We start from the raw sequence: 25,000 nt of genomic DNA on the forward strand, positions 1-25,000 counted from the left end.
TAAATGCAAATGAGCTGCTGCTCCCGGCACAGGGGGCGGAGCTTCAACAGCTCGCACTCACACAGACATGCACTGAAAAATTCAAAAACTTTTAGTCTTTTATGTTTAAATCGTATTCAGACAATGATGGAGAGACTCAAGAAGAAGTGACAACATGTAGAAGCAACAGGACATTTCTGAATGGTTAGTTGATGAATTTATGTACCTGATGTGTAGTTATCTTCTACTCATTGATTAGCATATTCTGTCTTGATAATCTATAAATCGTGTTCAGGGGGCGGGGTTTATGTAAATTCTAGGGTTTGGTGATGTCACTAACCCTGGAGGAATGTTACCAGCCGTTTGTTGTAGTCCTTAAAAAGCGATTACTTTAAAAGCAAATATCTCCCTTTGCTTTGAACTTTGAGCGTTGTAACTTTGCAGATGTTGTTTATGCCCAAACAGCAACATTACACACTAACTAAAGTTAGAAAAGTCAAATCATATTCAACCACCCCTTTAAGGATAATTTTATGGGTTTTTTTTGTGGAGCGTGAAAGTTCTTAATTAACCATTTTTGTGTTCCACAGAAAAAATAACATTCAAGTTTGGAATGTTTGGAACACATTTTTAGGTGAATTAATTCTTTAATTAGAGGTCAGATCCCTCCAAACCCCTTGTCACGGTGCTTTATATTTTGTAGGCTAATGCATCTTGTTCCGCAAAACTCCCGGTGTTTGTATATTTATAGGTCCTGTAATTCAGTGTCTTTGTGTGTGTTTGTGATATGTGCGAGAGAGACGGACTGAAAGAGAGAGAGACTGCTAGCAATTGTCTGCACGTTTTCATCACTGCCATCTCGGATCAGCGTCATGCTTATCCTGTTTGTCCTGATCTTTTCACAGCCGCTTTGAGACCAGAGACAACGTCTGTCCTGCTGCATTTTCCATGCAAACTTCAGGGGCTTGACAGCAGGTTGGTGTGTGTGTGTGTGTGTGTGTGTGTTCAGGGTGTAAATCACTCCACTGTGCTAATCGTTACTGACACATTCTGAATTATTCACTAGCGATGATGAACACTGACATATTGAAGTCACATACGGGAATGTCGCCGCTCAATATCACAGTGAAAGAGTCGGGATAAAGACGATTGTCATAGCAATTAGAGTCAAACGAGCACTTGGTTTGTACCTCTTTGAACTCCTGGATCTGTGCTTGTTCAAACATGGAGAAGACATTTGAGTTGGCTCCTTCTGCCCGCTTCTTTGCCTTTTTGGGTGCCTGCAACAACATATTACACACAGTACTTTTGACTGGTTAAATACAAGTACACATTGGCTTGTGTCATCTCATAAGTGCGCTTAATTCCAGGAATAACTTCAAAAAGTGGAATAACTTGCTTTAACAACCCAGTGAAATGACTGAGATCCCTTTTCCTGTTTCACTAAAACTCTCTACCATTCAAAAGTTTGGGGTCACTACAAGTTTTGTTCACACTTTAGTTTAGGGTCCAATTCTCACTATTAACTATTTGCTTATTAGCATGCATATCACTAGGATATTGGCTGTTTTATAAAGCACATATTAATGCCTTATTCTGCATGATCATATTCTACAACCTTTAATCCTTCCCAATACCTAAATGTAACAACTACTTTACTAATTTACAGTAATTGGTAGTTTATTGAGGCAAAAGTCATAGTTAGTTAATAGTGAGCATTGGACCGTAATCTAAAGTGTGACCCAATTTTGTAGTTCTTATTTTGGAAAGATCTTAATACTTTAATTCAGAAAGGATTCATTAAATTGATCAAGTGATAAAGTTACGAAAGAATAAAAAGAGTTATTTAAAAAAATTATAAAATTTCACAATATTACTGTTTAGTGTTTTTGAACAAATAAATGCAGCCTTGGTGAGCAGAAAACATTTTTACAAATCTTACAGTCCCCAAGTTTGCCAGTAAAATGGGTTGCAAATGCAGTATAATGTTGACTTTAGTATCACAACTGTTTAAATGAAGACTTATGCTGATGTCTCCCACTTCTCTGGTGTTTCTCCTCTCAACATTGTCTCAGTGTAGGCTACTAACTCAAATGAACTGAGCTGATGATGTCCACATTCATCTTACATGGATTTCCATTTCTCGTAGGGAGTTTTAGGTGAGTTGATGTAAGATTGAAAGTTCTCCTGAGCAATGATAGAGCTAAATCTGAGTAATGATGTGAGTTTGAGAATGGAGAGGTTTGGTGCCCTGCTGGATGTATAATTAGCTCAGAGAGAGAGAGAGAGAGTGAGAGAGAAGTCAGCCAGTGGATCAGATGTGGGATTACACACTGGCGCTGACTGTTGACAGCCTCATCTTTGAGCCTGTTGATAGGTAATCCCACCAAGACAGGGATTAATCGCAACTATTTACATTCCTGCCACAGAATTTGGGAAACATTGTGGGATGCGTTTCTGCTCGATGACATCGCGGCCCGACAGCTGCTCGTCGGCCTTCTGTGGATTACATCTCAACAGTTGTGCTGCGCACGAGGCCAGGGCTGAAGCATGAGACATCATGACGCTTTATACTGAAGTATTTTAAAAGGTTTTCGCCATAAACGGCATAAATCAATCCAGAGCTAAATAAGGTCCAGAGCTCTTATTTATGTTTCATTTATGTATCTAATCGTCTCAAAAATTCCTTAAAAAACATTATTTATTTTGATATATTATTACAATTTAAATGGATGGTTTTCTATTTTAATATACTTTAAACTGTAATTTATTCATGTGATCAAAGCTGAATTTTCAGCATCATTACTCCAGTCTTCAGTGTCACATGATCCTTCAGAAATCATTCTAATATGATGATTTGCTACTCAGTTATTATCAATGTTGGAAACAGTTGTGCTCATGCTTCATAATTTTTTGGAATGCTGAAAATGCAGCTTTGCATCACATGAATAAATGATATTTTAAAGTATACTCAAATAGAAAACCATAATTTTAAATTGTAATAATATTTCACAGTATTACTGTTTTTTTCTGTATTTTTGATCAAATAAATGCAGGCTTGATGAGCATAAGAGACGTTAAAACATTAATAATAGTAATGTTTCCACTTCGATAGTCCACTTTAGACATACTAACAATAATTAACTTTGCAAACTATATGCCAACTTATTCTACTTATCCGAACCCTAACCTAACAATCTATTATAGTAATATTTATATAGTAATATTTTACTCTGGATTGATTTATGCTGTTTGTCGCAAAAACCTTTGAAAATAAGTAAAACTGCATGAAATTACATGATGTTTCATATATATATATAAAACATTTTTGCAAAACCTGGTCACAGTTTCTTCTGAAACTTTAGAGATATTTGGGTCTTTTTCATAAGAGAAAAACACTGAGCGGAAGTCTCCATTTGCTCACATTTTAATCTCATGTCTAGAAGAAACAACTGAAACACTAAAGAGATCTCATTTGTGATCTAAAGCAAATGAAATGTTGACAGCCTGTCTCCTGTTTTCGATTTAAGTAACGAAAAGGTTTGTATCTATCTTTGAGAGCAGAAACAGTTTACTTTTCATTTATTTATTTGTTGAAAGTGAATTTAATAAAACATCAGAGGCGGAGGATGAGTCAGACAGATGTAAGACGCTCAGACTCAAACTTTAGTTTCAAACACAGACAGACAGAAATTAGATCTTCGTTTTGGACGCATCAAGAGAATAGTGAGTTACGTGTCTGCGTAAAATCTAAGACAGAATAAATTAATGAATAAATGTAATGCAAAGCAAACTCACCATAATCGTAACCCTTGAATTCAGGAAACAAAGCAGCTGGAGTGATTTCAGACAGGGTGGAAATGCTGATTTTATATAAGCCCATTCCCCAGCTCGACTGTCTATAAATACATCCTCCACGCTTAACAATAGACTTCAGGAGTTATTATAAGAATTCTGATTTAAGGGATTTAATCCAGCAGCCAATGGGCTTCAGCACAGAACGGATGACAGTTGTTGGAAAACAGCTAGAACTTTCCTAAACCTATAGAATGTGTGATTGACAGCGGCATTTCTCTGTCTTTGTAGGTTCATTTAGGACACAAGCAGGCTAGTAGCTCAACTTTTGGATATTTAGATGTGCAAGTGTCACTAACTTAAACAAATGACGAAGAAAAGGGAAGTCTTGATGTCTTTAGGTGATTTTAGCGGATGTATATGAAGTCAACCACACGTCCACTATCAAACTGTCCTACTAAACGTTGAAACCGTGTAACACGAATAATAAAACATGCAGAAAGCAGGTTTAGCCTGGTTGATGTTGTCAGGAGGGAGAAAGGTGACCTCTGCTTGACCTCTCACACTGAAACCCTGCAGTGTGCACCAAAAGTAGATTACTACACCTTTTTGACACCGGAAAAGATGGTTTACCCTTCCAAAGATGATCATGTGGTCATTTACAATTGAATGGCTTTAAAAAAGGACCTATAATGGTTTTATTTTCAACTTTCTTTCGAGTGTAATGTTGCTGTTTGAGCATGAAAAGGGTCTGTAAAGCACAAAGTCATTCTCTATATCAGTGTCTGAACTCCCTGAAAAATTACGCATTTTCTTCCGGGAATGAACACGTCACAATATTCCTCATTTAAATAATTCCCGCCCAAGGCACACGCTGAATAAAGGGGCGGGGCCTGCAGCTCCCTAGGTCGTGAATCAGTATATATCGTGTGCACGAGTTCAGGCACTGGTAAGGGCACTAAGGTCCCTAGCTCACTTCACATTGGGACACTGACGACTCTATTTCCGGAGACATAACAATGTCCACAACATCACTACTGGTTTTTATGAACAACAGCAGCAATGATACGTTTCTGACATCATTTGTTTATGTTATTTAAAGTACATAATGAAAAATACTTTGCTTGTTAAACACACATGCAACAATTCAGCCGTACATAAACTATAAATGTTAGCTAGAAAATGTTCATTACCTGTCTAGTGATGTGTTTATATAATTACAGGTGAAACTCGAAAAATTTGAATATCGTGCAAAAGTTATAATTTTGATGATTATGGCTAAAAAAAACCAAATTCAAAATCTCTGAAAATTTGAATATTACATGAAATCAGTTAAAAAAAGGATTTTAAATACAGAAATGCCGGCCCTCTGAAAAGTATAATCATGCATAATATGTATAGTTATATATACTAAATATATTAGTTTCACCTTTTCACGAACTTTTGCACGATATTCAAATTTTTCGAGTTTCGCCTGTAAATAATGGTTTGTATTTTAAAAAAACCCATCTATTGCATTTCATCAGGATTTGGCTCACGTTATTTATGTTTCACGCTTTAGAGCTTCCAGTAAGGGAACACGGCGAGGATTGACGCTCCTGACGGATTTCATGGTGCATTGTGGGACTTTTTAGGGAGTGAATGTTTCCGTGCCCTGGAATGATTTCATCCTTAAAATGGCCGACTCCCTGATCAGTGCCCTGACTACTGAACTATAGGGAGCTGATTAAGATGCACCCTTCGACTCGAAGCGGCACTGTGCGGACAGATTGGTTTATGACATCAAAGTATCATGAGGGAGGTTTGAAAACATACAGAACCATCTCTCAAATCGCTCTTGCACTACTTTGATGTCATACACTGATCGGTCCGCACAGTGCCGCTTCAAGTTGAACACCCCTATTGTGTTGAAACGTGGTTAGGGTAAGGGGTGTGACATTTGCCCAAACTCACTGGAAGCGGTTGACTAATACAACACACTGATCCAGCCGACCAATCAGAGCACATTATGCTTTTCAGAAGGAGGGGCTTCATAGAGAGCGGAACTAAGCAGAGCGTTACTGACGTTTAACTCCACTTTTAGACATACACTCGTGAACTCCCCTAAGCACTTCGCCTCGGGGGAATCCCCACTGTCATTCTGAAGTGCCATGAGACCAAATGGAGGAGGGAAATGTATTCTTTGGACAGACCCCCCGATTTTGACAGAGGGAGCAAGTCTACTCAACATGTACACTTCAGGCAGATTTATAGACCACAATGCAACATTATTGTAACATCACAGCAGAAATTGACGCTACCTTAAGTTGACTGTTTTTTTTAACACAGTTATAGTTTATTTTGTTAGCATTTTTTTTATATTTAATATAAGATATTAATATATTAATAATATTTGTTTATATTTATTTTTTTAACAGCCCAAGCATAGTCTGAGTGTGTGTAGTATGAATGTAATCTGGACGTACTACATCCGCCATGTTGTCATTATCATGTGACCTATCAGCTTTAGTTGTGTGTCGCTTCACTGCCATTCATAAATCCTCTCCTGTGGCCTCATGGGATAGTAAAGTGTCCATCTTATGCACACTAAGTAGGTAATCCTTTATTCTATTTTATGAGTAGCCTACTGTGAATTCGGACATGCTTGTCACACTATGTGTTTTGCCTACTATAAGGGAAGTTTCGGATGCAGCCAAAGAGACAGAGGGAAGTTAGCGAGGATTTAAACTGGGAAGAGAGGAGCTGCAACAATGTCAAATACAGTGTATGAAATGCAGTGTTGAACATTCAAGCATGAAAACATATTCCAGAGCCCAAAAACAAAAGCAAGACTTTGAAAAAGGCATGATAGGTCCCCATTAAAAGCTTTCTAGTTTTCGGTCGTGAGCAGTAATGTGATGCATAATGATGCTAAATCATTCCAGCCACCTGGTGGCAATCTCAACAAGCTTCTGTTTCAAGGCCTTTTGCACTCCAGAGTGGATCAATATATCAGAGTTCAGCAGCTCTCACCGATATTCCTGGAATTATATTATTGCCAAGCTTAGTCAAACATTTATGTGTAGGCTATCAAGGCCACTGCATACACAACGTCAATGCAAACACACGAATGCACTCATTAGATGGCCAATGGCTGTATCACCTCTTTATTCAGAGGCCTTTTGAGTTGAGTTTTTTTTATGTTCATTTTGTGCCATTTTTCCGTCTCAGATATTAGGCTAAACAGAAAAAAAAATATTATAATTTTTTTTTTCCACAAAACCTCACAGCTTGCTCCGCTGCCTACAGAGGTTCGTAAAAATCTCCCACTGTTCTGTTCTCAATAATCCGACAGTCTTTGCACCCTCAAAATGTCCGCATATTTAGATTTGAACAAAAGTAATAAGTGTTGGTGCATCAGGCTTGTATATCAGAACTGATTTAAATTTCAAATTTAACAGTGAGCCATATCAAAACAAGATATATTATTCCTTTCTTATAAAACTGACGCAGTTATTTTCCCCCCTGAAGCAATAAATAAAAAGCAATAAAACAGAAACTTTTAATAAGCACCTTTTATATTCCCCGTAGGTGGCTTACAAAGTGCAAATACATTTCTGCTTAAAAATAGACTTGCGTTTGGTTTTAATAGCGAAGAGGAGAATGACAGATGTGCTCACTGGTAATTGCTCGCAGTCCACAAGCCACCGGAGCAGTTAACCTCTTAAACAGTTTCATTTCGAGACATTATTATACTGATATCTGTAATCCAGAGCCTTTCAGATGCACAAGTCAGACGGCCTTTTCTAAACACCAACATAATCACTTTTTTGTAATCACCTGAACAAGGTTTACCGAAAGGTTGGCGGTGTTAAAAAATTATTTAAAAAAGGAATTACAGTTTTTTTTTTTTTGTTATAGTCATTATGCACAATATAATGATGAAACTTGCTTACAGGGAAAGGCCACTGTGTGATCTGATCTTGGCTCTGGATGCTCATCTTTAGGTTACACCTTATTATAATGATAAAGATGTGATTTGGACAAAATGTGCTACATTTATGTCAGAATATAGTCCTCATTGGAAGGGCTATATGGTCCTGTTCCACAAGAGGGAGCGCGTGTTAACGTTTGAACAGAACTGTCCATTCAGAATTTCAATAATGCATTGATCACACAATCCACTATAACATTTATTCTTTTTTTTTTTTTCGTCTAGGAATGCATTTTTTTTTTTATTCAACCGTATTCAAACACACGGAAGAGCATGTGTAAGAGAAAACACCTTTGCATTTGCACTCGTTAACAAAATCTGAATGTTGTAGATAAGTAACTAGCAAATATTCCTGGTATTTATTGAAATTCCACAAATTGCAGCTCCATGGATCTCTATCTCATAAACTGACTGACTAAACTTGCACTTTTTGTTCAAGCTTGTGCATTTTATGCTGCGTTACTAATATTTACCACATCTAACTTGTTTTGTTTATTTTTTTGCAGTTTACATCATCTACTAAAAACATGTTAAAAAGCCCCATAAGAGTTTTTAATAAGCGACAGCACTATTTCATCACGCTGATCTTCGTGCCATAAATGGCTCTATTCAGCACTTCATTATTCACAAGGACATTATTAAAATACATATTCACTCCAAACACAAAAGCTTTCATCCATTCAGTGTTTATTCTATTCATTGCAATTATAGCATGCATTACGCATTATTGACCTAAAGTTGCAAATCTCATTAAATGGGGCTCATTAATGATATGTAATGATTTCACCGTTTTACGCATCAAACATCTGGCGATGCGCATTGGTTGCTCGTTGTTCTCCTTCCACTTCCCAGACGTTATTGATCAACCCGTTACGTCAGTATTGATAACTTTACCAAACCCAAAATCAAGTGCAATCCCGGGAGCTGCACTAATGCATCTATATGCATCTATATTCTGTTCATATCGCATCTACCGGCTCTCGCGCGCTGCGCGTCCCGTCTAGTTTTCAACAACTGTTATTTTCCTAACATTTTTTTTTTTTTTCATGTGGAGTGTAATCGTCAACGCTGTTTAACGGGGGGAATCCAGCCCATATATTTATTGTAGCCGCTCTTGAATATTGTGCTCAAGATGGCCGCCGATGTGGGATCGATGTTTCAATATTGGAAGAAATTTGATCTCCGGCGGCTTCAGGTTGGTCTTATTTCTCACCTTTTTTACACGACACGATCCTATACAGGCTAATGCACCTTGCGTTTTATGCATTTTCTCTTTTGGTGACTTTAGAGGGACGGGATGGTGGTGTTGCATTGATAGTTATTAGTAATTGATCCTCTTCTGCCTTTTGTTCGGTTCAATCATTGATCAGGAGCGCGCAAGAGCAGCGGCTGCAGCCTCGCGCACACCAACGCGCTTTAACACCACATTTAACGCTATTTTAACGCTTCATACACGAGCTTTGTTGGAAACAGAAACTTTTAATGCCTTTCCGAGTTGTGGACTTTAACTTTTTATCAGCCTAATGCGTTTTATTCTAATAGAAATACGGAACGGTGACGCGCGCGCGCGCGGCTCGTTCTGTCAAGTGCCGGTTTGTGATTCAACTCAGACTTTATGAAATAAACAGCTCATATATTTTAGACCTTTAATGTTGGTTGATTGTATGTATCTATCACTCGCGTATTGACTTTATTAGTGTGCTTCAGTGATGATCACATGGAGCGTAATGAACGTCGCACCATCAGAGTTTCTGTTATAGCAAAGTTTATTATTGACGTCTTTATGTATCATGACACGACTTGATAGTAAGTATTCCTGTTATGAAATGCATATTTACTTCAATGTGCTCATGTTACTCCTTGGATGTATTCTTCGCCAGCTGTTAACAGTAGAATTCATTAAAAGTAGAAAAAATAAGTTTTATTTTAAAGATGTAGCCTATGTTTTTACAATGGCTTTAAATTGACTTGAAAAATGTTAGTTAAGAACATTTACAACATATGTATTCAAACGTTCAAGATTTAACCTTGCATGTGATGTTGGTGTGGGTATAGCCTAATTCATTAACGATATGCATTACCTGCAAATTGACTTATGATTTCAGGGTCAATGTCAAATAATGTTGTTCTAGATTATTAAAATGAAGAAATCTTTGAAAAATCTAGTTTCAAACATATGGGTCATTCTATTAGAAATGCAATCTTTGTGTTCATGTTGGGTATGTATTTAAAAAAATATATATTCTAAAATAAACTTGTTACGTTTTCTATATTCTTCATACATTTTTCAAAGTTTTGCATATATATATATATATATATACATATATATGAATGCATATAAAGCCTTTTAATTAGACTTTTCAATAGAGGAGATAGTCATGTTTTAATAAAAATTATTGAAAAAACATATCGACCCTTTGCTATTGTTAGTATTTTTGTGTGCATTTTTGCAGGAAACAATGTATCAGCCTGTCGTATTTAACCGTGCACTCCGGTTTCGTTCCAACCGCAGTGTGAACGCTCCATCCACACCGCTTGTGACGCTTCAAAACCAGAACGCTCGCTGACTGTTCGCGCTTCTCGGACTGTGTAATTGCATTCCCTGCTAATGTTTGTAAATCAGCCTCGGCCAGCGCAAGGGCACAGACTCAGCCCTATGATTGATGTTCTGTAACATAAGAAATGACAAGAGCATGCCAAGCCAAGCCGGAGAGGAATCAGATCTGTCTGTGTGTGTGTGTGTGTGTGTGTGTGTGTGTGTGGCCGATTGTTATTCAAGCCTTTCCAAAGAAGGGCTCCATAGGCTGTTGTTGGAGGGTCTCTCTCATTCTTTATTATTTTGAATACAGATGGACAGATCGCTCCGGGTACATCCATATTGAGGTTATCCAAACCCTGAACCTGTTCATGGACAGGGAGAGCAAACATGTTTTCACGGAGAGCTCATCTGGACAAATATCAGATGGTTATTGTCTGGATTGTGCTCAGAATATGTCTACTAGGGGGTGATGAATCAAAACGCTGTTCATAAGAGTGTCCAGATTGAGGAGATTAAATGTTAAAGTGTAAGAATCAGTCACTGAGAAACACACTGATCGATCGCTGATCTGAATATTGAACGTTTTGATGGGGAGGAGTCACGTTTCTCATATTGTCTACGGTGGCCCTATAAGAGGACAGGACAAAGGGTTTCTGTGAATTAGCTGATCTTTTGGTTTTAAATCCTGAACAAGTTGTCAGATTTCATTCAGTGTGCATGCATTCAACTCTTGACATTGTTTAATCTGCTAAATCCATCTGTCATTATGAATCAGCTGGTAAAAGTGACTTTGACAACCACACCAGCAGTGAGCGCAGGGCCTCGTGTTATTTCCCACCGATCTGCCGGGCTCCATGCATGAATCACGCACATTTGCACATCAGAGTTTTTCTTTGTTTGTGGAGTTAGTCTGGGTCACACCTGGTTCAGGTTATTGATGTTCTCACCTGCAGCCTGTGACAGCTCGAGTCATATTTAATGCCACATGAATGCAGCCACCAAATGCTTCCACAGCAACTTGTATTTTATTACGCGCTCACGTGTGGGGGGGAAGCCACAGTATATTGTGTTATTGAATCTTTTGTGGAACCATTCCACATCTAGTGCATGATTTTAGTTGGTAGAAGCAATTGATTGAAACCTAATGCATGTGAGAAAGCAAAAATATTTGTGGATGCTTCGATTTTATGTGTAAATACTCGTTCAAAAGTTTAGGGTCAGTATGTTTTTATTCAGCAAGTACGCATTAAATTGATCAAAAGTGACAGTAAAGACATTTATAATGTTGCAAAATATTTCTATTTCAAATAAATGCTTTTGCTTACTTTTGTTCATCAAAGAATCCTGAAAATAAAAAATGCATCACGCTTTCCATACGCAGCACGACTGTTTTCAATATTGACAATCAGACATTAATATAGAGTGATTTCTGAAGGATCATGTGACACTGAAGACTGGAGTAATGATGCTGAAAATTCAGCTTTGATCACAGGAATAAATTACACTTTAAAACATATTCAAGTAGAAAACATTTGAAATTGTAATATTATTTCACGATATTAGTGTTTTAGCCGTATTTTTGATCAAATAAATGTCTGGTGAGCAGAAGAGACTTCTTTCAAAACAACATTTTGAACGTTTTGTCGTTGCAATAGTCATTTTTTTATCATTCCACATGGGTCTCTTGCATTTTGCACTGATTGAGTTTAAAAATGCATTGATTAATGAGTTGCAAGACTACTAATTATGAAATTGCACATAGATGCTACTTATAAACCTGTTTGTCTCACAAAACACCCATCTAAAAGTTATTTAGCGTCATGTTACAACAGAAGCAAAGCTATAAATATGAAATTCAGAGCATTTAAGTCTGAAGCCTTAAGTTGTTAAGTTTGCCGTTATCTGGTACGGATACATATTCTGGACATGTTAACATTTTAAATATTTACGAGACATCACTGTTAACTCATTTATGAATCTAGTCAGACGCTGTTTATTGCATGCTGCGATGGTCTTTGTTATTCTCCCCTGTGGCCCCTGCGGGACGTCGTGTCTCTGGCGTCCCCCGAGGGCCCCTCACCCACTCTTGAACTTGGACTCCAGCGAGATCCCTAGACTAGGACGGGTGAAAGAGAAAAGGTGGGGAAAAATGAGGTCTGCAGCACCTTTAACATGTCCAAAACTTCACGTGTATTAAAGCCTCAAGTTCAAACGCTTCTTCCTGGAAAATGATTTTTTTGTTCCTCTAACCCGAGACCCCCCTGAATGAAGCGCGACTGCTTGTGTTGAGCAGCGGACGAATAAGTTTAGGAGAGGGGGGGTGTCTGCGTCTGACAGCTGATTTATGACCCTCTTTGTCTGTGTTGGTCTGTAGCGGAGCATCTGGCCGTGTCAGATGATGTTTTCGCTGGGGTCTGTGGCTTATGGCTGTCGCTTTGGTTGCTCTCAAATTACATCATTTCATACAGCAGTTCCTGCATTGCCATTAATCCTCAGAGGTGTTTCGGTGATACTCCCTCATGAACAAGCCTTGTGTTTGGGTCTCATTGGGAATTGTTCATAAGAGGGAATATTTGGCAACATCTTGTCTTGACTCTTGATATAAATCATACCGATAAGTGTCTCTCAGTGTTTTGTGGTGATATTCTCTCACTAAAATGTTACAGTGAATGGATGAACATGGATGAAGCATGTGTTGATATGAGAAATTGTTTTGCAACAGGGTTTTTATATTTTTCTCTACAAGTGTGTATATCTATATCCATCTATCTGTATATCTATATATATATCATAAGTGCTGTCAAATCAATTAAAAGTTTGTAAATATATGTTTGTTATTTATATACACAGTATGTTTATGTTAGATGCGCTAAATCGTGATTCATCGATTTGACAGCATATATATATATATATATATATATATATAACACTTAATTTTTTTATTTTTTTCATTATTTTTATATCTTTGGAGAATTACTAGTTTTAATATATTATTATAATAATAAAATAATTATAACATGGCACTGCAAAAATTAAAGTGACTTTTTGATGTACATTCATAGTTTACATTTATTTTAATATTATTTTTTTTATATATATATATATATATATATATATATATATGAAGAGTTCAGATGCAAAAGTGCCATCTGACATTTTCTTCTAGAATGATCATTTTTATCAATCTCGTATATTTAAGTTCAGTAATTTCACTTAAATGACAATTAATAGGTAATCTCCATTGCCATTTAAGTGAAATTATTGAATTTAAATATAGGAGCTTGATAAAAATTATCATTCTAGAAGAAAATTTCAGATGGCACTTAGAGGCTTTTGCATCTGAACTCTTCAGACATATATATATATAATTTTTTTGCCAGCTCTCATTTTTATTTCTTTTAACTTCCTAGATTAGTAAATGATTAGTTGCTGCTATAGTTCTGTCTTTTGTTAATGATAATGACCTTATTTTGAACTGAAGATGAGAACGACGCCGAATAATGTCTCTCATTAAATCTGTCTCCTAAGTGATCGGACATGTCCTCGCAAGAACGAACGCCGGGTTCTTCTAACCTCATATAAAAGAGATGACACAGAAATAGATGGGCTACAGGTTTTGGTGACCTTGGTTTCCACTGGTCTCAGGTCACATGGCCGTTGCCGTGGTAATAATTCACACCAGCCAGATGGCATTTCCATGGGCGCTCACGGAAAGGACAGGCCAAAAGGTCCCCGCTAGTCTCTTTTAGGACAGATCTGACCAATAGGGAGCAGGCTAACAAGATCCCTGTGCAAAACAGACTGTCCTCTTTTGTCCCAGAGTGCAGAGCATTGGTGACCAATATGGAAGCTGATGAAATATGCGAATTTTAAAAGTTGGATTTCAGTGTCGTAACCTAAAATATAAAACAAGGACTGTTTATTTCTGTATATTTGTTCTAGTTTGTCTTTCATGTCATATTTTAGCTGCAAAAGTGCATTGTTTAAAAACTTTCTCCTTTCCCAGTTTAATGTGCAGAGGCTATAAGGCGTCTATAACTGTACACATACAGTACATCCCCAATGCATTTCAAGAATGCAGTCCTGTTGTATATACGGGATAGTTGAGTAAATAATGACAGAATTTCTCTTCAAATAGTTGCTCTGTCATGACCTTAGTTGACCTGAAAGAGAAAACTGACCGTGGACAAACACTTGCGATGCGCACTGTACTTAATTCATAATGCAACAAAGCATAGGTTGACTTCATGAAGATTTCCTCTGTTTTGTGAGTTCATGCAAAATAGATAGTCATGGCGGGTTTGGGGCGGAAGGAGTGTTTGGTAATCTTGTTTGGAAACCTTGGACACTTTTCACAGACTGTTATGATGCTTCTTCACAGATTGTAAATCTGGCAACGTTTTTTTTATAGTTGCATTTTTAAACAATTGAATGTCCATTCATAACACTGTGCTGCTGTGTGATTGTTTCTAATACAAAAGCTGAGGGATGATCTTTCTTTCTTCTGACCAATGTAATCAATAATCGAAAGTGATAGAAATGCTATTGTGGATTTTGTCTTTTGCTATTGGGGAGATTGGGATCGCCAAAAATTCTATTTGTTGTAGTTTCCGAGCGTTCACCACTATAGAAGTTTACCCAACTGTGACGACTTCAGTTTCTGAGAACCCTGGAAATGTGAAAACGAGGGACTTCAGATGATGCAAACTCTGAATCAACATGCACCACTGCTAAATTTTCTATATATTGTAATCATTAGGCTCACAACTTGTTATAATAGCTTGAATGAGCTCATTGTTTCTGCCTATACAGGATGTTAGTTAACTGCATCATTTGTATATGTGCATTGCTGAAATACTTCACTTGGACCGTCACCACTCTTGTATTGTAATGTAGACACATGCATTTTCTGGAAATCTGCTTTGAAACGATATTGTGAAAAGCGCTTTACAAATAAACGTGAATTGAGTTGAAAAGGGTCCATTGTGGTGCAAAAATGACACACGTCACCTTCTAGTGTAGCATCGGTCTTGTGGTTGTTTAGCTCGTTTAATTTGGGTCCAGTGTCTCAAGGGTTGTGTTTTGCATGACTTTGCATGTCATCTTTACTCTGCAAAACACGACGGTAATATTGTCAAACAGTGCCATCACTCCTCTGTGCGTGTGTGGCCTCCTCCTGTTGTAGTTTGCTCAGAGCTTTTCCCCAACCATCACCAATTGGCCGTGAAAAAGACTCATTTCAACTCTGTACTCATTCATGTGTGTGTGTGTGTGTGTGTGGTGGGGGGTGGGGTGGGGGGATCAGTGTTTATTGCTGTTATTGTTGCTGTCAAATGTGCTGGATCTGGAAACGGTTTAGAGATATTCTGCAAGGCGCACGGATTTGCAGGGATAAAACGCTGTTGTCGAGAGGAAAACTCAGCAACGTTTACTAGCTGGCAGCACAACAAAACTACAGACAGTTTATGCTGCACTTACGCATGACAATAAAATATGATGCTTTAATAGGTATACACGTGAATTAAATGAAGAAACTCCCACGTTCTGTCGTGATCTTCTGGAGCTCCACAGTGAGATGCATCAAACTCTTTAAAGTTAAAGGTATAGTGGAGGATTTTCCCGAATTTTAGAAAAGATCCGCCCTCTCCACTTGAAAAAATGCACATGCGCAACACTCTACCTGCTTCCGAGAGGTAACGCCTATTAAACGTGTGCACGAGAGAGCATGCACGAGCCTAGTGCGTGACTTTGTGCCAGGGCTAGCATCGCTAATCATAGCTTACATTAACCTTTACTAGCAGTGATTTTAAATGGATTTCTTCAAATAGCATGCCAAACTTTACCTGTCGGGTAGAAACTTCGCGACTGAGGCATGGGAAGCCCAACCTGTGCTTTTAGCACACGCCAGCGTGTGAAATATTCTCCCCAAAACACTCTGGTCTTGTTTCTTTCTTAAGAGGCCTTTCTCTTCTTGTCATACAATTCGTAGACACTTTTTCCTCTTGCGACCCTCAGACATTTTGAAAAAACCCGGTGAGAACGGCGAGCTTCAATGAATGGCTGAAACCGTAGCTCACCACACATATAACGTACACCTGAAAGTGCGCATGTGCAGAAAGCGAAAACTACCTAGGGACGAGCACGTATACGACGGCCTTACCTAAACATATCACCAGAATGATTGACAACTAGGAGGACCAATAGTCTTGATGATCCACCCGGAAAAAGAAAATCCTCCACTATACCTTTAATCTTCGCCATTGTTAGAAGATCCACTACGTACATTGTAAGGTCCTGTTCACTCCTGATATTAAGATGCGTTTTGGTCGATCGGATCAGAAGTAGACGAGGGTGACTCCTGTTTACTCCTGGTGTTTTAATCCTTCTCTCTTGTTCATGTTCACTTCTGTCCTGATTTCTTCGAGGGGAGGGTCTATGAGCAGCTAAATGTATGTTTTTTTTTCCCCAGATCTTTTGATCTATTGGACAAAATAAGCTTGCGCAATTTACATATGAACACTTTCTGCTCTGACAGCCACAACACCACGCCGAAGTGTGTGTTATGGTGCTTTTCCACTGCATGGTACGGCTCGTTATGGCTTACTTAAATAGTACAACCTCGGTTGAGGTTTCAATTTTGAGCATCTAGATGGTATAATCAAACACATCTTGTGGAGCGCTCTCTGAGTATGCATTTATTTGTCATTTTAACTGAAACGTAAAATTGGACTTCAAAGATTTCTTATCCTGATGCACCTTCTATATGCCGTCGACGTCAAGCTTAAAGCATCATGGCGGAGCATTAAAGTTGACTAGTCGATTTGTCTGTTAAACCCCTACTTGGTATGTTTTTCGTATGCAGCCGACAAAGTTTGAATCACGTCTTTCTAGTGCATTTCCCATAATGTTTAGGCATTAGGTCAGAAGGCCTTTATTACACCTTTATTTAGCATCGTCCACTTGTGATCCGAGGAGTAAACAGGGCGTAAGTTCAGGACTGATTTCTGAATGTGTTTCATTGATAATTTAGATGAGAACTTACTCATTTGTGCTTCAAAACAACTCAAGAAACATCATAACGGATTTAAATGGTTTAATGGTTTTTGTGACATTTTGCTCACAGTTTGGAGTCCCGACGCATATTAATGGTGTGTTTGTGCATGTGCATGTGCGAGGCCATTAGGCACGTGAATCGTAAAGTAATGAAATCGGCTCGTATATGTGCGCGTGTTTGCGCTGACCGTCATTAGATAGTTTAGAAAAGCTAGTCTGTGTCGAATTAGGCAATTATGAACTCGTATTAACCACAGAGAGCTTCCGTCTGTGCTGAGAAACAAACATTTTCATAAGTGTGCACCCTAATGTCTCACCTTTCACACAAAAAAAGCTGCCTAGAACAATCTCTTATCCATCAGACTGGCAGAATGGAAATTCCATCTCTCTCTGTGAACCTTTGGCAGAGGAAACAAAGAGGAGAGAAAAGCGTCGAGAAAAGGCTTTTACGTGTCGGCAAATTGAGTTGTGAAGATCTCAGAGTCACGTTCCCCTCCCGCTCAGCCGACAACATTAGAGGAGAAGTGAAACTGACTCAAGATTTAAGCAGTTTAACCTTCCTCTGTAGAATTAGCGCTCGAGACTTCAAAGCGGATACTTCAGCGTGCGGAGAGGAATGATAAACCGGTTTTTGCTCGACGCCGGGTGCCTATTCACCGAGCGAGAGAGCCGGTCTGTCATAAAACAGCCCCTTAATCGCTGTGACCCTCCTAGGGCTCGATTTTCATACCTGTCCACACTTATTTTCCCCCATTCTCCTGCACTGCTCCCTGGATTAACCCTTTGTGCATGTGCTTTGATAGTTGCTACATTGGTAGCTTAAATCTTTAACTACACAAAGCCAGTGTCTCACTAGCACTGTGTTGCACGAGTGTGTCTTAAACTGAAGTAATTAACATTTGGCCAGTTTGTTTACTCTTTGGACAAGTAAGACTCTTCCTAGCAACCTCCCACTACACCTTAGTAACCGCTTAGGAGCGCCCATAATAGCTTGAATCATTTCTGCAGGTTTTGCATTGAGCAGTTTGATTCGTTTTGTCGAATTACCCTCAAATATACCCTCAAATAGGGGCATTATATGAGCGGACAGCCATTTGTAGTGGACGTTATCGAGTGCACTCATTCAATCCCAAATTGCACCGCAATAACGAGTGTACAACTGATATTGATAACTAGTGAACTGTATTAGTGGACTAACTAACGTAGGGTTTAGGAGGCGATTTTAGATTCAGCCTTTGTTTCAGTGAATCGGTTCTTTTAAATTGCATTTAATTGTTTTTTTTTTAATAAAATTGCTGATTATTCCTGTTTATTTTAGGTTATCTTTTTTATTTGTGTAATAGGGTGTCATATTCGGTTATTTTTATTGTTCTAAACATTAAAAAACGTGCTAAAAAACATAATATTCTTAAGAATCTTGTTGCTGATAACAATATATTCAAAACCCTTTGTATTAGTATGTTGTTGTCAGTATATAGAAGTATTAAAATTCAGCATATTTGTGAATCGTTTCAATGTAATCGTAAATATGAATCAGTTGAATGTTCAAAAATACTGATTCTTTGGAATTGGAATCAAAAGAATGACATTTTACATTAAACTTTTGTAGTAAAATGACTGATTATTCCTGCTTATATGAGGTTGTTTTCTATATAGGTTGCATAGGTAATGCCACTTTCTGTTGTTTATTAATCAGAATAATTATTAATCTGTTGTTGTTCTTGTTAACAATATTTTCGAAACCCCTAATCCTAAGTATTAAACTTCAGCATGTTTTGCAAATCAGCTGAACTGGATCATTAAAAAGAATCAGCTCAGCAGAACGATTTATTTGTGAATTGGCCATCACTCGAAGCTGCATGAATTAGTCATAAGCGCCACACGTAAGGAGATTTGCATCTCCGCTGACCCTCACGCGTGTGTTTGAGGCACGCGCCACACACACACACACACACACACACACACGGCTAAACTGTGACAGACACTTCCGGTTTAAGCCGGTTCCTCCTCTAAATCCTTAACGACGTCCCAAAAGCACCGATCCTCAATTTTTTCCCCCATCGATCCGAGCTGGAGTCTGATAGTTCGTCATGGCAATGAATCTCTGCATTTTCATATTAATACCCGTTGCGCTCACTCTCGGGGACGGCGATGGTCTCGGCACTTCAGTAAATAATGAGGTTTTAACAAAACTTCGGGGAGACATTAGTCTACCGCACCAGCGAGGTAAAGTCCGGCTAAACCCGACAGCGGCCCTATAAACCGGATTGTGAGAGAGAGAGAGCTAATGGCTCATCTGTTGGAGTATATAGCGGTGTCTTCTTCTCCCTGCTGGCAGCCGAAGCCAGAGCGAGTGAGGCCATATTGAGCTGTGTACCTGTACGCCGGCCCTCTTTATTTGTTTTGACTGTCTGATGGCAGATGTATTGAGCAACGGCCTTTCTTGTTCATTTTACAGAGGCCTTATTGAATCCCCTCCATTCTTCTTCTTCTGCTCTCTCTCTGTGCCGCTTTTATATCAGCCAGTTCTTCAGTCGCCATAATTCAGGTCTCTATTGTCCATTCTGCCCTTCAGGGATAAAGGAGACCCCGTGTGTGTGTGTGTGTGTGTGTGTTTGTGTGCAAGCCTCTGCACGTGTAATGTGTTTTTTCACCCTTCCCACCCATTATAAATGTCCCTGTATCATTCCAACACAATATAGTTCACAACAGCACCAATCAACCTTTAATAGTGATGATTTCCCTTGCTAAACACTAGTGTTCATACTTTGGGTGAGGGTTTTGGTGTACTTTGTGATCAGTCTTATGAATTTCACTTGCTGGATGAGAAATCCGGTGAAAAATAAAAGCCCTCAGATGCACATTGAAGGACCCGATCCATATCTAGAAATCAGAAGATCACAGAGATTTGAGGTTGCAGGACTGTTTTCACACCAGACCAATACGAAATCACCTAGCAACCACCCTGAATACCTTGGTAACCGCATAGCAACACCGTGGCAATGTGCCAGAAGAGATAATGGGCCAGATTTACTAAACAGGGCAAATTAATGTGAGGGCGCAATTCTAAAGAACACAGACGCAGCCGGATCATTTCCATAATGACCAACACAATCTACCAAGATCAGCGTCTGGTTTATTTTTTGGGTTGTAAATTATGACGCAAATACCAATAACTTGACTAGCGCAAACCTTAGTAAATCACCGTTGCATGATTCATTGAAATAGTCTCCTCTCATAAATTCTGCATCTAAAAAAGGGAAACTCCTACATATGCAATAAGGCCAGCCGCAAAAATAACCCTGTCCACGCCTTTTCAGCGCTCATTAGTCTTTAGTAAATCCTGACAGTCGTTTTTTAACGCCAAAATAGGGTTTGCGCTGGAGCAAACTGTTAGTAAATCTGGCCCTTTAACCGTGGTCGCATGTATTGCATGAGTATTGTCCTGATTTTCATTATCAATTAACCTCGCACACCTGAAATTTTATATACGTGCATAAGATAGAATCTATTATAGAGACACTTAAGTCTTGATTATTGAATTATTTCACCATTGTATCATTGTGTCCACAAAAATATGAAGCAGCACAACTGTTTTCAACACTGATAATAATCAGAAATGTCTTTCTTGAGCAGCAAATCATGTGACACTGAAGACTGGAGTAATGATGCTGAAAATTCAGCTTTGATCACAGGAATAAATTACATTTAAAAATATATTCAAATAAAAAAAAAGTCGTTTTAAATTGTAATATTTCACAATATTACTGTTTTACTGTATGCTTGATTAAATAAATGCAGCCTTGGTGAGCAGAAGAAACATCTTTCATAATAATAATTCAACATTTAACAACTTTTGAACGGTAGTTTAAATGGCAAATGTTCAACATCACAGTATAAATCAAAGCACCATGGCATGCGCTAAAGTAATTTTTATAAAGAAAATCACATTTCTTGCATGTTTGGTAGCTTGGTGTGGGCATTAGATTTGCATGCAATGCGTGTGCTTCCATGCTAAGCAAATCTAAATGCAGTTTTTCCGTAGTCTGTCGCCTATTTTGAATTGTCACTTCTAGTGTTTACATAACGGCCTCAGAGAGAAATGGAGAAAATCAGCTCTGACTGGAACCAGTGGGACGCCTCAACACGCCAAAGGGCAGTTTAGATACAGTCACACAGGGCCACACACACACACACGTACACACCGCAGACCAAACGCTCTCAGAGATCCCTTTCCTTAGCCTGCCTTCACTTCTCTTATTGAGTAATTAGTTATAACGTTTCAAATCTTGTTTGAATGCAGGTTTAACAAACTAACCACCAAATATTGTCTTCTTTGTGTCTTTCTTCTTCAGCGCAGTTTCGTGAAGCGTATCGCAAGAAACACGAAGTTGATGTGGATTACAAATGTGATCTTTGATGATAGTGACGTTATTATGCGCACTTTTCCAATGTAATTTGGATTTGGGAAGTTATCCGGAGTCGCCCAGGAGCTCTTTGACGGATGATGGAGTCGTTTTTCATTCCGGGATGATTTTGATCAGTGCGCCGGTGAATAGATTGTGCTGGATGACACCGTGATCATCTCCGCCGGTTTATTAAGGAGCTCCAGGCAGTTGTTCTTCCTTTCCAAATCTGGAAGCATTTCCTGAACTCTTTAATATGAATTTACGCGGAGGGGGGGGGGGGGGGTCATGACAACAGTGGTCCCGGGGCCCCCAAGTAAAGACCGTTTTTGGGGCATTTCTTGAATGTAGTAATTAAAAAATAAAGACAAAAAAGAACAAAGCATCGAATTGAATCGTTCCCGTTCAATTCCCCTTGTTAGTAGCTTACTGCATTCCCCCTCTATCCCCCTCTCCCGCTCTCTCCAGATGAATTTTATGTTTTTTCTTCTCGCTTTCTCTCCGTGGTTTTCCCCAGACAGGTTCCACAGTGTTTTAGAGGGGATGGATTTAATTGCTCTGTGGGGATTGGTTGGCGGTGCTGGGCCCGGCTGTTTAATTAGTGTACCCTGCCGGGATTGGTTTAATGCTTCGTGATCTTGAAATTGTCTGATTGTTCAGCCCTCTAGGGACCCCCTCTCTTTCTCTTCTTCCTCTCTCTCTCTCCATTCGTTCTCCGTCTCTGTGCCCCTATCGAGAGCAGCAGGTTTTGCTAAACGCTGCTGCAGGCCTTGCTGGAGAGGGCATGAGGCGACCGCTTTCCCTCGGGCCGAACCGAAGGGTGTAAATGTGAGATGAGGGTCGTTATGACGGGTTCTTGCTCTCCAGAAACTGCTCTGATCCGTCCATGGAAACACCATGTTCCCTTTAAAGGCCTCTCTCTCTGTACTTGTAGGTATTCCTATACTTGATCGCAGTAGCCGTTGTACAGGCTTTTGAAGTTAAACAAGAGATTGTCTTATTATAGGGAGATGAGAGGGTCTGTATCTCTCACCATTGGAGAAAGCTAACTTTGATCACGTGAGGCATCTCAGCCTATCCTGTAATGGCTTTAAATCGTGTAAAGTTTTCTGACAGTCGGTTACAGTTTACGTCAACCAGTTTCTTGTGGATTAGCACGTTGGTCTTGTGAATAACTGTTCTGTATTCGGTGTTATATCGCTAGTAAACTGTAGGATCACATAGTTTGTGGAATGTGCTTTACTGTGGGGAAAAAAGAGAGCGCGAATATCTATCTCTATTAGCTGCAAATTACTCGTCACTGCAGGGCGCATAAAACTACATTTAAGAGTCCACTAAAAACTTAATTGTAATTTAATACATATTTAATTCATTAAAATTAAATGCATTTTTTTTACCGTCATTCATTAAAAAGCGTTATATTATCATCATTAGGCACACAGCAGTCATAAATCATTACAATACAAGACTAACCTGGCAGCGATAGAAAGAACACATTTTTATTTTCAACATACAATATGACACAATATTTATAATTAAATTATAAATTTTCTCTTTATTCATTAAAATGCATAATATCAGCGTCATATGCATACATGCAGTTATAGTAGTCATTGCAATTCAAGTCTTATCATAACTGGTAAAACCAAATAAGTAAAATAAGCAGTTTCTCTGGATTTACTATTTATATGTACGTGTTTGAGTAAAATAGACATTTTTGTTTTATTCTATAAATTACTGACAACATTTCTTCCCATTTTTAAATAGGAATATTGTCATTTAGAGCATTTATTTGCAGAAAATGACTGGTCAAAATTGCTAAAAAAGATGCCATGTTTTCAGACCTCGAACAATTCAAAGACAACTCTTTTATATAAATTTTTAAACGATACGCTACTAATATTTTAACTGAAGAGGTCAGAAAGCAATATTTGGCGGAATAACCCTGATTTCCAATCACAGGTCTGGAGATTGTCATGGCCATGAGAGGATCTGAACTATTGATTTCTGAACTCTTCTGAAGTTAAAACATTAATGTTGTGTGTTTTAATAGGAATATAAAACAGTTTTCTTTGAATTATTCAAGGTCGGAAACCATGGCATCTTTTTTTGTTATTGACTAGTTGTCATTTTCTGCAAATAAATGCACTAAATGACATTGTTTTACTTGACATTTGGAAGAAATGTTGTCAGTAGTTTCTAGAGTGAAACAAATATGTTAATTTTACTCAAACGTACATATAACTGGTTTTGTATGAGAACGTGTACTGTTTGAGACTTTGTTTGTGTACTACTGTGTGAAGTGTTTAGCACTGCATACTGTTTCACACATTGAGTTTCATTCATCAAACGCAAGCAAAGTGAATTCATGTAAATTGTTTGCAAAACTTTAAAGGGATGGTTCACCCCTAAATTGTCATGATTTTCTCACTCTCATGTTCAGTGTTGCGAGGGACCCCATTAAAGCGCAACTCTCGCCAAAATGCAACCTAGGGTCTTTTTGTTAATCTAACTGAGGCGAACTTTCATTTAAAAGCATGATTAGGATGGAAACACCACTTTTAAGTTTGACCGTATTTTCGTTTTTGGTCAAATTGCCTTTTGAGTGGGAGTGCTCGGGGCACGACTATGATAGCATCAAAATCGCTATTTTTAAGACACAAAGAAGGCTCGACACAACATAAAACTTTGCTCGAAGTGTCACCAGGGGCTCTACACATGAACTCCAGCATTGAGAACATTGTTTGTGTACACAGAGTTTACTAAAAAGAAAGATTTTGAACAACTCACTGTGTTTCCGTCCGCCGGCATTTTGTCAGTCAAAAGTAGTCGATCTCCGAATGCGAATGAACTGACTCTGAATTTTAGTATTGCTTCTTATATGAGGATCCTTTTTCAAATACAAGGTCAATATTGATTTTCACTAACGCCAAAACAACAAATTATCCGTGAATTTATATGGAACTAAGCGTTAGGAGCTTTCCATCTTTACTCTCCTCCCTGTTACGTTGCATTCGGAGATCGACTATTTTTGACTGACAAACAGCTACGGTGAGTTGTTCAAAACCTTTCATTTTAGTAAACTCTGTGAACACAAACAATGTTCTCAATGCTGGAGTACGTGTGGAGAGCCCCTGGTGAGACTTCGAGCAAAGTTTCATGTTGTGTCGAGCCTTCTTTGTGTCTTAAAAATAGTGATTTTTGATGCTATCATAGTCGTGCCCCAAGCTCTCCCATTCAAAAGGCAATTTGACC

At 38.5% G+C, this 25,000-nt stretch overlaps 2 protein-coding genes across 4 annotated transcripts in view; one reads left to right on the top strand and one right to left on the bottom strand.

The window, feature by feature from the left end:
* myl2b (myosin, light chain 2b, regulatory, cardiac, slow) overlaps positions 1-20,120 on the bottom strand; it is a gene marked incomplete at its 5' end in the record, with an annotated part of 26,297 nt that extends 6,177 nt beyond the window's left edge. Inside the window, 2 exons of one of the 3 annotated variants that reach the window (XM_084388782.1) lie at positions 1,170-1,259; positions 3,778-3,891. In XM_084388782.1, coding sequence (XP_084244908.1) covers positions 1,170-1,259; positions 3,778-3,780 — 93 coding nt within the window. Of the gene's footprint in view, positions 1-1,169; positions 1,272-3,777; positions 3,892-20,106 lie in introns of those variants that run through there. The other 2 variants (XM_084388783.1, XM_084388781.1) reach the window with 2 other exon arrangements.
* The window catches only part of cux2b (cut-like homeobox 2b), a 155,188-nt gene continuing 138,949 nt past the window's right edge, over positions 8,762-25,000 (top strand). Inside the window, exon 1 of the mRNA XM_084388778.1 lies at positions 8,762-8,942. Within this exon, the coding sequence (XP_084244904.1) occupies positions 8,880-8,942 (63 nt within the window). The 5' untranslated portion in view covers positions 8,762-8,879. The remainder of the gene's footprint in view (positions 8,943-25,000) is intronic.

This window comes from Rutilus rutilus, assembly GCF_951802725.1.
Source record: "Rutilus rutilus genome assembly, chromosome: 19".
In the NCBI taxonomy this organism is placed as follows: domain Eukaryota; kingdom Metazoa; phylum Chordata; class Actinopteri; order Cypriniformes; family Leuciscidae; genus Rutilus; species Rutilus rutilus.